The 12,294-nt window shown below is 42.0% G+C and overlaps 2 protein-coding genes across 2 annotated transcripts in view; both read left to right on the top strand.

Annotated features, from left to right (window-relative positions):
• The window catches only part of LOC127313724 (uncharacterized), a 3,364-nt gene extending 2,178 nt beyond the window's left edge, over positions 1–1,186 (top strand). Inside the window, exon 3 of the mRNA XM_051344196.2 lies at positions 171–1,186. Within this exon, the coding sequence (XP_051200156.1) occupies positions 171–902 (732 nt within the window). The 3' untranslated portion in view covers positions 903–1,186. The remainder of the gene's footprint in view (positions 1–170) is intronic.
• A 1,907-nt stretch (positions 1,187–3,093) lies between these two features.
• Positions 3,094–7,606, top strand: LOC127313723 (uncharacterized). Its single transcript, XM_051344195.2, has 5 exons — positions 3,094–3,670; positions 5,584–6,573; positions 6,747–6,859; positions 7,051–7,191; positions 7,283–7,606. The coding sequence occupies exons 1-5, from the start codon at positions 3,170–3,172 to the stop codon at positions 7,347–7,349; spliced, it is 1,812 nt and encodes a 603-aa protein (XP_051200155.1). The 5' UTR covers positions 3,094–3,169; the 3' UTR covers positions 7,350–7,606.
• Positions 7,607–12,294: the final 4,688 nt, after the last annotated feature.

Below are 12,294 nucleotides of genomic sequence, written 5' to 3'. Positions count from 1 at the left end.
CTGCTCTGCAAGTGTTGTATTCAGATAACGTGTCACATTGCTTTGACAGTCTATTTGTATTTACCTGAACTGCTTCAGTGGTATGTCCTATAGATTACTCAACATTTTTCTAGGTGAGTTGTTCCTCTACCATTTTTGTTAGTTCAAATTATTGATACACATCCTTTCAGGTGCCAGGGAAATCTGCTGAAGAGTGCTTCAACAGAGTTCATGCTGATCTTTCAACACCCACTCCAATGGCCCCTCGTGCTCGAACAAGTAAAACACAGTTTTCTCCTCTAGGACATTTCACATTGTCTGATCCAAAATTTCCAAAACTCTTGGAACCTCTTGTCGCAAGAAGGACAGCCAAACAGAAGAGCTTAGCAGCGCAGAAGACAGTGAGACATTTGCTGAAGAAGCATTCCCTCATCGACCAAGCTCAAGAGGCTGATCACTTCTCTATATTTGAAACTTCACCCTCTGCTTTACAATTGAACATTCCGCTTGAGGATTCTCCTGGGACCCCTGACAATTATCTGAATTCATTTCCTCTGAACAAGTACAGCGTGAGTTCTTCGGCTCGTAAGAGACCGCTGTCAAGGTTGAAAACTAAGCAAGCTGAACCGAGCCCAGAAGTTCTGAAGCCTCTAAAGAATGTCGTTTTACATGAGAAGTACATTAATCAGTTGTCACGGAGAGAAGGTGCAAAAAAACCTCGTAAGAAAGCTGCTGGCACCATAGCAACTGATCCTGAGAATGAAAGGCCTCTTTTGGAACAGCAAGCTGGTGTTGTGAAGGCTGCAAAGAATGCTCTTATGACAGAGGCAACAGACTTCATATGCCAGTTTAAGAAGTTACAAGCCAACTCCCTTGCACACATTCTGGAAAACTGTGAAGATGATGTGGATAATTGCACGTAGTGTCACACGCTCACACTAGTGGTTCCAAGCTGCTTTTAGCATATATGCTTGCCCCTCAATGCTAATGCAACTGGACAGCATGTTGTCAACTAACTTTAGTTAGTTGAGTAAGACTGTAAGAGACTGACTATTACTCATAGAAGTTCTCGTGCACTGTATTCTGCCAAGGAAGTTATCAATGCATTTCTAGCATATCAAGGTCATGGTTATCACATACAAATGTATTCAAGACCTCATGTACTTCATTTTTCGTACAGTTCAAGGCTATTTACATTTGATTTAAACTGACAGTGATATACTGTATTCACAGCATGATTTATTACATGATAAGAAAATATCCTGCAAAGTAATTCTCAGGACTAGTGAAAGAAGGCTCTGCCCTAAGTCGACAAAGTATGCCAGCTGATCATACAGATCTTCTGGTAGGCTGTTACTTATTCTTTTGATAAGCCTATAGAGGTCAGGTGTTCATGACTTCTTCTAACACCAAAGCTTTTCTCGATGCATATTGTCTCAAATAGCCATTTTCCACACAACAGCTCAGTACATACATGAGAATTACACCTGTTTCGTCCTAGATGTTCTTATAACACAAATTTAAATAATTTTGAAAGCCTTTTAGTTCTAAACTTGTGAAGGTTTTGATTGCAACAAAGATCAAGCAACCACATACATCCTGCAAATATTAACCTAGTCCATCACTCAGCTATGTCAGTCTATTTCATATCACAGATAATACAGGTACACAAAGCTGACGTGTGTTCGAGGAGGTTGAAGAAGTTGGTGGTTTTACTTTTGCTTTGCTGCAGACACAAATTCATGCACACACAAAACACTATGTATTTTCTGGGTTCACCTTTGCAGGACCGATGGACAGTGGAGCAAAGTTTTGTCATTATATTACTGCCAGGTATTATCGAATGCTTTGTTCTGCATGATGTTAATTGCTGTATCACCCAATTTTTCATGCAAAATCTGTTACATTATAGTTTCCAAAAAAATATTTTCCTGACAATTTCCATGTTAGCTAGGAGGCACCTTTCTAATCAGAAATTTCCTTAGGGAATAAAATCAAAATTAAATCAATTCTGATAATGACACTCCCAGTGTCCAGAAACATAGATATTAGATAGTCAGTGATGGCCTCTGGTTTCAGGTTGCTTGTGTAGTGATTGATCTTGTTTGAAGGCTAAACACATTTTCTGCAACTTCAGCATAGACAAGAAGTTATATGACATGCTGATAGATGCCTCAACTACTGAAGCTGGAGTTGTTTGTAAAGTTATATGTCAGATTGCACATTTTATGTTTCTATTGACAGTTAATGCTTGATAAAGGCTGAAGGCTTGTAAGGCTAAAACAATTGTAAACTTACTGTTCATGCTGTTACCGGAAGGTTTTCCCTTGTCACATCTAGTATCTACGTATTTTGCATTATAGCCTCTGTTTCTACACTATTTGCAAAACTGTGATGTAGTTGATCCATAGTCAATTGTTGCATATATTCAGAAAAAGCAGAAGGCTTAACTACCTTTAGTGACCCATCAATCCCCTTACTTAGTTTTGATTTTGCATTTGGCAGTAGTATCTGTTTTGCATTCCAGCCTCTGTTTCTGCACTATTTGCAAAATTGTGATGTTCTTTACTATGTAGTTGATCCATAGTCAATAGGCGGATGACTATTTACTAATCCTCTTTAGAATTATTAGCTAATTATTCTCATAAATATTTCATGAAACCACTTCTCTTAGAAGAGTGATACCAACGAGTATGTTGTTATAGCTTCGCTGAATATTTCGACTTGATCTAATAATTGGTGTCACAAATGCACAATCGAGGTAAAAAAAAAATCCCATAAGGGTTAGAGTGGTGCGTCGGAGAGTGAGTTTATTAGAACGGGATGTCAGTTGACTCTTGTCAACAGTCCCCAGATACAAAAGACACCACCGCTCTGGTCCCTGAAACCGCCGCAAGTCGTTTTCAGTTTTGGCCAGCCCAGCTGCCATTTGTCATACACGTGCCGATTACCATGCAGCTTGCACGCTCGCAGCACCACAGAACTGTTATCAGTATCACGTCCACGCAGTCTCCGCCGCGTCCCGACGTCCCTGAAAAATATCCCTCCGGCGGGCAACCACCGGCTGCCTTCCGCACGCTCTGCTGCTGCAGATATTTCCCCAGTCCAGCGCAGCGCAGCGCATATCACATCTTCGCCATCGTGCCATTTCATCTCGTAGCTCACTCACTTGGTACAACAGAGTGTTGCCATGGCTACCGTCACTACTCCTCCGGCCACTCTCCAGCCATGCGAGCACGCCAGGGGCCGCGCGCTCCGGTCACCTCCTCGGGCGTGGAGGAGGAGGCGCAGCCAAGCGATACGAGCCGCGGCGACGGGCAAGCAGCTCGAGACGCCGCTCGCGGCGGCGGGCGGCGAGGAGGGCGACGTGATCCGGAGGCTGCAGAACGGGCCGGACGTGCGCGGCGTGGCGCTGGAAGGCGAGAAGGGCCGGCCCGTGGACCTCACGCCGCTGGCCGTCGAGGTGATCGGCGAGAGCTTCGGGGAGTGGCTGCGGGAGAAGGACAGCGAGGAGCAGCTGCGGGTGTCCGTCGGCCGGGACCCCCGGCTGTCCGGGTCGAGGCTCAGCGCGGTGCTGTTCGCGGGGCTGGCCAAGGCGGGGTGCGCCGTCTTTGACATGGGCCTCGCCACCACGCCGGCGTGCTTCATGAGCACCATCCTGCCTCGCTTCGACTACGACGCCTCGATTATGGTACTACTGTTAACCCGCGCAATCCTGTTTTTGATCGTTTTAGAGTGAGGTGAACTGCTGTCTGGTGCTCTTTTAAATTGGCCTGACGAACAAGGACTACCGAAATCATACGATTTTAGTTGTGAATTTTTAAGGCAAATAGTTCGTTGAGCCCATTGTGCCCATCTGACCCAACCATCATAACCCCACCCGCATAGCAAAAAAAAAAAACGTACAACATCGTTGCGGCATTTGGTTCCCGATGTGGGTAAAAAATGTACACAAGCATCATAGCATTTCGAAAACATTGATTCAGCAAAAAAAAAACGTATGTAACAAATACCCCACAAGTCACAACACATTTCAATAGGCCACAGCAAAATCGTTCGCAAAACAAAAGTTTGCAGCACCTCACGGAAACTTCTGTAGCATAAAAGCAAATATTTGCAGCAAACACCCACAAACTTCGCAACATCCTGGTCGTGTGTTCGCAACAAAACACACACGTTTAAAACATGTCACTCTTGTCCATAGGGGCATGGATTTCATAGATTCGATCTCGCGGGCCACAAATCCGGTTAGCTGGAGCCTCGTTGCAGCTAGATTTGGCTACTTGTCATCCCTCTCAACTCTTTTTTTCTTCCTTGGTAACATCTCTCTGATTTGAAGCTATAGCATAGCCATGGCGGTGACCTATTGGTTGTGGGGGAGGGAGGAGAAGAGAGGGGAAGCAGAGGGCAGTGGTGGTTGGTGGGAAGATACGATACAACATCAGCACACCATTGGGGTATGTAAAGGTGGAAGAGAAATTGCAGAGGAACAAGACATGCATGGGAGCTACCATGTGTGCGTGACGAGATTCGGAGAATAGACATGGAGCTAACATGTGTGTGTGAAGAGACCCAAAGGATAGACATGGAGCTAACATGTGTACGTGAGAAGACCCGAAGGATCGATCCTCGGGTATACTATTGTTTCCATTAAACAAAGATTTTTGCAATCATGTTTTTACCAGATAAAAAGTACATCCTTTCCATATTGGGGTTATGGAAATTTCAGAATTTTTGAATACAAATAATATTTTAACTATTAAGATGGTAAGTATAAATATCATATGTATAGACTTGTCTCAAAAAGTATTTATTGAATATTAATTTATTGGTTTATATATATTTAATAGAATAGGGTCAAAGTTGCATCTTGAAAACAATGTCAATGTCCAAAGAAACTTCTATACCTAAACGATTGACAACCAAATTTACATTTTTTTAAATCTGAACTGAAAGCAAAACTTGATATGATTCATAGAGTATAGAGTAGATAGTGCATTTTGTATATGGGAGTGACTAATTCTCATGCACGTGGGAATTAGCTTAATTCTCAGTTAGATAGTATCGTTGCATCTTAGTTGGAACTTATGTTGCAAATTTTGACTACCACAAATCACAAAGCAGTCCAACAATTTGGAGCATATTTCTTCGTTGTAACTTATGTATAAATAGAAAATCTGAGTTGCAACCCAACTTACAACTTATAACTAGCATGGATCATTGCGAAACGGAATTCCTAGGAACATAGGTCTCGCATCACAGTTTCTACTTCCTACGTTTCACATTGCTTCGCATATTAGGTTTAATCAAAGTTAAGTTTACATTGTTTGTTCGACCAATTTAATTATGCATAACAAATATCAACTTATACAATACCAAATATACACAATATGAAAGTATATTGCATTACTGTTCTATTGATTTTATTTTGTAGATACACATATTCCTTTTCTATATAACTAGTTAAACTTTGTAAATTTTAACTTTGATGAAACATTATCTGGCGAGTAGAACATGGAAGACGGAGTGAGAGTATGTCCGGACTCCGGAGTGAAATCAGCAGTGACGCTATAAATCTTCATGCACGAATCCTCTTGCTTGTAGATGACCGCGTCACATCTTCCCTACACCCGGAACGGCCTCAAATTCTTCACCAAGCGCGGCGGGCTAACCTCCGCCGAGGTCGAAGCTATCTGCGACCGTGCGGCGGGCAAGTACGTCGCCAGGAAGATGGGCCTCGGCGGCGGCGGCCTCGGCATGCCTCCGGTCGTCATGCGCGTCGACCTGATGAGCGCCTACGCGCAGCACCTCCGGGACATCATCAAGGAGCGCGTGGCGCACCCGACCCACTATGACACGCCGCTCAAGGGCTTCAAGGTCATCGTGAACGCCGGCAACGGCTGCGGCGGCTTCTTCACATGGGACGTCCTGGAGAAGCTGGGCGCCGACACGACCGGCAGCCTCCACCTGGAACCCGACGGCATGTTCCCGAACCACATGCCCAACCCGGAGGACGCGACGGCCATGTTGCTCACGCGCGGCGCGGTGCTGGCCCATGGCGCCGACCTCGGCGTGGTGTTCGACACGGACGTGGACCGGAGCGGCGTGGTGGATGACGCGGGCGCGGCCATCAACGGCGACCGGCTCATCGCTCTCATCTCCGCCATTGTGCTCGGGGAGCACCCCGGGACGACGGTGGTGACCGACGCGCGGGCCGGGGACGGGCTGACGCGGTTCATCGAGGCCAGGGGCGGGAAGCACTGCCTGTACCGTGTTGGCTACCGCAACGTGATCGACAAGGGCGCGCAGCTCAACGCCGACGGCGTCGAGACGCACGTGATGATGGAGACCACTGGGCACGGCGCGCTCAAGGAGAACTACTTCCTCGACGATGGCGCGTACATGGTGGTGAAGATTATCATCGAGATGGTCCGGATGAGATTGGCGGGGCAAGAGGGAGGAGTAGGAAGCCTGATCAGGGATCTCGAGGAGCCCGCTGAGTCCGTGTTGTTCAGGATGGACATCGTGGGCGAACCGAAGAATGCAAAACAAAGGGGTGTGCAAGCAGTCGAGACTTTCAAGAACTACATCGAGGTGCGTCTCCAAAACAATTTGCTAGTAATGCATGGTTCAAAGCTATCGAATAACATAAGGGGGTCTAGTAAAAAAGAAAAAGCTATCGAATAACATAAGCATCTACATTCTAGAATGAGTATATTCTTCTGATGAAAATCGTGTTTGCGCCTCTGTTTCCAAACATGATTCAGGAAGGGAAGCTTAACGGCTGGGTGCTGGATGATTGTGGCGACTGCTCGGTTGATCAGGGATGCCTTGTCGACAACAACGACCATCCCATTGATGTTGATGCGTACATGTACAGGTATGCTGCCGCTTGTGTTCTTTTCCTGATATTAACTTCCCTCTCGTTCGGTTTTAATTGAGAAAAAAAAAATCACGATCAACATTCAGAGCTCATCTTGTTTCGAAACATTTCCCATCTTAGGCAGAAACCCATTCCTCTGAATATTTGATAAAGGGTACATGTTGAAATAAGTTTCTCATCACAAACAGGGCAAAATTTTACGACGAGTCTCAGAGACGACTAGGATGGGTACACATTCGTCAGAGTGTGCATAACCCCAATATAGCACTAAACATGCAGTCCTGTGTTCCTGGTGGCTGCAAATCCATGGCAAGGAGTATTTATGATGGGTACACAATCCACACCAGCTATATCTACAGGTTTTCAAATATTCACTTTGTTTTCAGGCGGTGAGTAATTTTGTTTGCTTCATAATTCCAGGTTTCTACTGACAAGTGGGGTAAATGAATTTGTTGACATCACTCAAGTACAAAGTTTTGTAGAGTAGAATAGTAGTTCTTATCTTCATGACCGAACGCTGCATTATAGCTGTCCAGGCAAGACCCTATGGGGGCAATAAGAGCTTACAGCTACATGCTGGAGAGTGCAGTGTGCCTACAATACTTTCCTTCTCCTTTAGTTAGAATATATTGTATAATTCTTTTCAAAGAAAGAATAACTAATAATCTTGTAAATAATGATGCACATCAAAATGTTAGTCCATTTATACAAATCATCGTAGCGATTTCAGTTAATTTTGTGGTTCGTGCTATCGTACTGTTCCTTCTTAATTAACTACCCCGTCTTTCCGCACAACATATTCTTCCTCTTTTTATATCCTAGTTGTAATCTTGTGGTAGCGCTACCAATTCAATAAATTTTTTTGCTGCATTTTACCCCTTAGTTGTAACATTGCGATGAGTTTTACCCACATTTTATTATATCGCTCAAACTGAAAAGCTAGATCAGCTTATTAGGATGACATGAAAAATGTATGAAAGATAACTCGAACATGTACTTGATGGAGCATACCAAATCATGTCAAATATCATCAAACCGAGGGAAATTATATGAAGTTGTGTCATTTCCTCCCAACATGTACACCCCATTCTCCCCAATAGCATACAAGCACGAGCTGTCTATTTAGTTTACTACAAGGTCATCTTGACAAATAGGTCCACCTCTTTTTATCAAATGAGTAAGGACTATAAGTCTATAAGGAAGACCCATACAATCGGAACCTTAGTAATGCTATAGTTACAGACTATGGCATGAGTGTAACGATGAAACAAAGCCTTGAACCGGCCTTGGGACACCTTGTACCCCTCACGACCGTGACCTTCGCGGTGGCTACTATTGCGAGCATTGGCAATGGGAAGAAAGCCTAATTTTTGGATGCCGCTTGGTTTAACGAGTGCACCCTAAGGATATTGTCCTTTCATCTTTGACATCACCAGAAGGAAAAATTGCACGGCTTCAAAAGACTTGGAAAATGATTACTGGGTCTCTCAAATCAACACCCGAGGCGGCCTATATGTACAACGTATTGCTCAAATTTTCCACCTTTTGGGAGAGACTCCAAAATGTGCAATTGGTTTTGGACATCCTGGATACAATTACTTGGAAGTTCACAAGCAATGGGTCCTACCCGGCTAGCTCGGCCTAGCTACAAGATGCAATTATTGGTCCTCGACCACCTCTTTGATACCTTTTTTTGGTGCATAACACAAGGGCAACCCCCAAATTTAAAATCTTCACTTGGTTGGTTCTTCAAAATAGAGTGTGGACGGTGGATATGACTGAGAAAAGGGGATGGCAAAATTGTGGTCTATCTTTGAGGTTGCACATGTTCTTTTCCAATGTCGCTTCACCATCCGGGTTTGAAACAACTTAAAGGTTTGGCTTGGTCTTCATGATGTTGAGCCTCAAGGTGGATTGAGGTTATTCACAAGAAACAGATGCTAGAAAAGCCATGGCCTCCTTGCAATGCTCAGAATTTGGGAAATTTGGAAGGAGTGCAATGCTCGAGTGTTCCGAAATCAATCTATAACTTTTACCATGCTTGCATGTCTCCAAGATCAAGGACAAAGCGGCGATGTGATGCCTCGCGGGGGCAAAACAGCTGAGTAATGTAATGCCTCGAGAGTAGTTCCTTTGTTGTTGGAATTCGGCCATTCATGTGGTTTTAAGGACTTCTAAAAACCTTCTTCTTAATCAATAAAAATGAAAAATCTTTTGCCTTGTTTAAAATGTATGCTTAGCCGTCCCCATCCAAAAATTCCCTTTTGATCTTGACCTACTTGTAGCTCATTTTTAAGAACTTGAAAGCCTCATTTTGAATACTACAAAAATCTGAAACAAAAACAAAACATACAAGAACATGCACATGTCTAGTATGTGCATATGAAATTATATTCAACATATATGTGAATTTGTGATCAAGACAAAAAAATTATAAGAAGCAAAGTCTTTTTTTTTGTGTAACCAAAATATACAGTATTATTTAAGAAAAACTTATGGAGATGTTAACCACGTAAGTGCATATCTATAGAGAAAAAATATAATATTTCAAAACTTTTAAATAGGACATTCATTTTTTGTAACGAACCCCACGTAGCTTGGGAGCCAAATAAACATACTCCCCGGAAATGCACATTTGTTCGCATGTGAATATGCTCCTGCCACCGTAAAAACTATTCTAAAGTGTCAAAAATTACAAACAAAAATTTGGTGCGCACATATCAACATTTTATGTGCACATGCCAAGTTTTATGGATAATCGACTTACTTTTTGTCTTTTGTAAAAAAGATAAAGAAATATCTCACGAAGAGCTTTTTTAACACATAATTTTGGGAAAACCTCAAATGTAGCCCGGTTTTATTTTTATTTTTTCAAACTTCAAAGCTGTTGATTTTAAAGTTTCAGAAAATTTCAAAAAAATAAAATGTAGACGTAGAGAATGTTGAAATCTATCGGTGTGTAAATTTTCAGATTGAAATACATCATATATTTCCCTCTGTAAAAATAACAAAATCTCACAAAATGACAATATCTAGATTTTAATATACTGTTCATTACTATTCACCAATACTGAACCAAGATTTGTTATTTTTGCTGAGTCCAAAATACAACATATTTCAATCTGAAAATTTACACACTTGAAGATTACAATAGTGTCTACATCATTTTTCGAATTTTTTAACATGGTTAAAATGAAATTTTCATATATTCAAAATGTGGTCTACATGTAGCTCGAGGTACAAAAGTCCATTCCCATAATTTTGTCTTTTTCTATTACATATAACACCATACATATCAGTTTTTGTGAAACGGATTTATGAGGACATAGAATAAAATGAGTTTATAATGCATTTCAAAAATCAGGAGCATATGCACCTGGATGCAAAAACACCACGTCCCCGCGCTCCCTGCTATCATGCTGTAGTACTCACCTGGAGTTGGAGGGAGAATGTCAAAGACACAAAACATGTGAGGACTGATGTTTTGGCACATGAGAGCATATGCTCCATTTATTTTGAAATGCACGTGACACACATGTGGTGCTTTCTTGTTTTGGTCCACTCAGTTGGACAAACTTGGAGCTACACCCTCCATTTTTATTTACATTGCTTTCTAGGTTCAATCAAAGTCAAGTTTCTTAAAATTTGACCAATAATATAAAAATATATTAAGATTCATATTTTACCACAATAGATTTCATATTATAAATGTTAATCTCTTTTCACAAATATTTATCATGGATTACAAAGTTCGATTTTGCCCAAGAATACAAAGTACAGAGTAATTATGAATGAGGGAGTAGAATGATCTCGTAAAGAGTTGAAGAAGCAATGAGATCTCTGCGCTCGATAAAGAATATTACTAACATCTCAGCTATAACACGAGATCTCTATGCCTGGTAAATAATATTACTGACCTCGAGAACATACTAAGGGCTCCTTTGATTTATAGGATAGGTAAAAAAGGAAAAGCATATGATTAGAATGCCATGCCTACTTAAATTATATGAAAACATGAATTGTATTTGATTGTAGTAAAGGAATTTTCCACGAGGTATGACCCATTGTTTTTTCTTATAGAATTGACACTACACGACTCCTATATGGTTACTTCCTTAGGATATGTTTCCACGAATCAAAAAATTCATGTAGAATTTTTTATAGGATTAAATCCTGCATAATTTCTATACAAATTTTATGAATCCAGCGAGCAGAAGATTTATTCACAGTGAAACATGCTTATATTAATCATGCGAGGAGGCCTAATGCAACTCACGACCGTTGTTCAGTCATTTGGGGACCCAATACCTCTCATAAATTGTGTTGCTCCGTATTGGTACAACAACTCAACACTGAAACACTGTTATAGCGGAGCTCGGCGTCCAGTGAGAGCAAAATATAATCCTCAAGTTCAACATAAAATAAGTTCTTACAATTTTCAGAAAGACATCAACAATCACACGAAAGTTTACGTACGAGTATTATTTTCCGTAACATGAAAAGCACATATATTTTGAGGTATACATCGATAGTGAGGTGGAGAATAATACACCTTCATTCCAAATTAAATGTCACGGGTTCATCTAAATTCACATTATCTACACACTAAAACATGTTTAGATACACATATATCTATACAAATTTGTATCAATTAATTTTTAACTGAAAGAGTATTAAACAGCTGACACAAATGGATCGAGTATCGCTAGTTTTCAGCATGTGAACCTACTCATGTGGCATCATATGCCACATGTGAACCTACTTGTATGTCAATCGCACGAGATGCTAGGGTAGGCAAGCATGCTCCTGGATACCTCGAGGTTGAAATAAAAGCGAGTACAATAAGTATAGTCAGCTGACTTAGATTAGAAAAAATCTCTTTTACCGTGATTTGCACAGAACCTAGGTTCCGTCTTACTCCGTTGAGTCGGAATTTTTCTGACCGTTGATTAAATTAAGTGATAGCTTTTGTTTAACTGCTATGATGATTTGAGGATCAAAAGTGTATGGACCAATGGTTAACTAAGCTTCGACCTACCTCCTTGAAAACAACAAAACTTCGGGAGCGGGTGCCAGAAACATACATTGGTGCAGCTTGTGGTGGTAGGCAAGATCTGGCAACCACATATGCTACTGCTGTTGGATGCAGGCGGCCCGGGAGGGGGGCGCACCCCCCAACCCCCCCCCAACGCCTTGGCTGGGAGCGCCCATACCCCGTTTATTAGGATCGATCGGGTAATGGGGAATCAATTTAGGGTTGATTGGGTAATGGGGAATCAAATTAGAATCGGTCGATCTATGAAATGAGGCCAACTGCCAGCGCAAGTTGGCTTAGGATTCCTCTCGCGCCAAGTGAATATCGGTCAGATGCTTCTTCCTGCTGGGTTGGCTGGATTGTCGTGTTCTGGAAGGTCCTGCCCGCGAAATTCATT

This window comes from Lolium perenne, chromosome 7 (assembly GCF_019359855.2).
Source record: "Lolium perenne isolate Kyuss_39 chromosome 7, Kyuss_2.0, whole genome shotgun sequence".
Taxonomy (NCBI): Eukaryota; Viridiplantae; Streptophyta; class Magnoliopsida; order Poales; family Poaceae; genus Lolium; species Lolium perenne.
The sequence above is the reverse complement of the archived record's forward strand: the minus strand, read 5'-3'. Positions and strand labels throughout refer to the sequence as shown.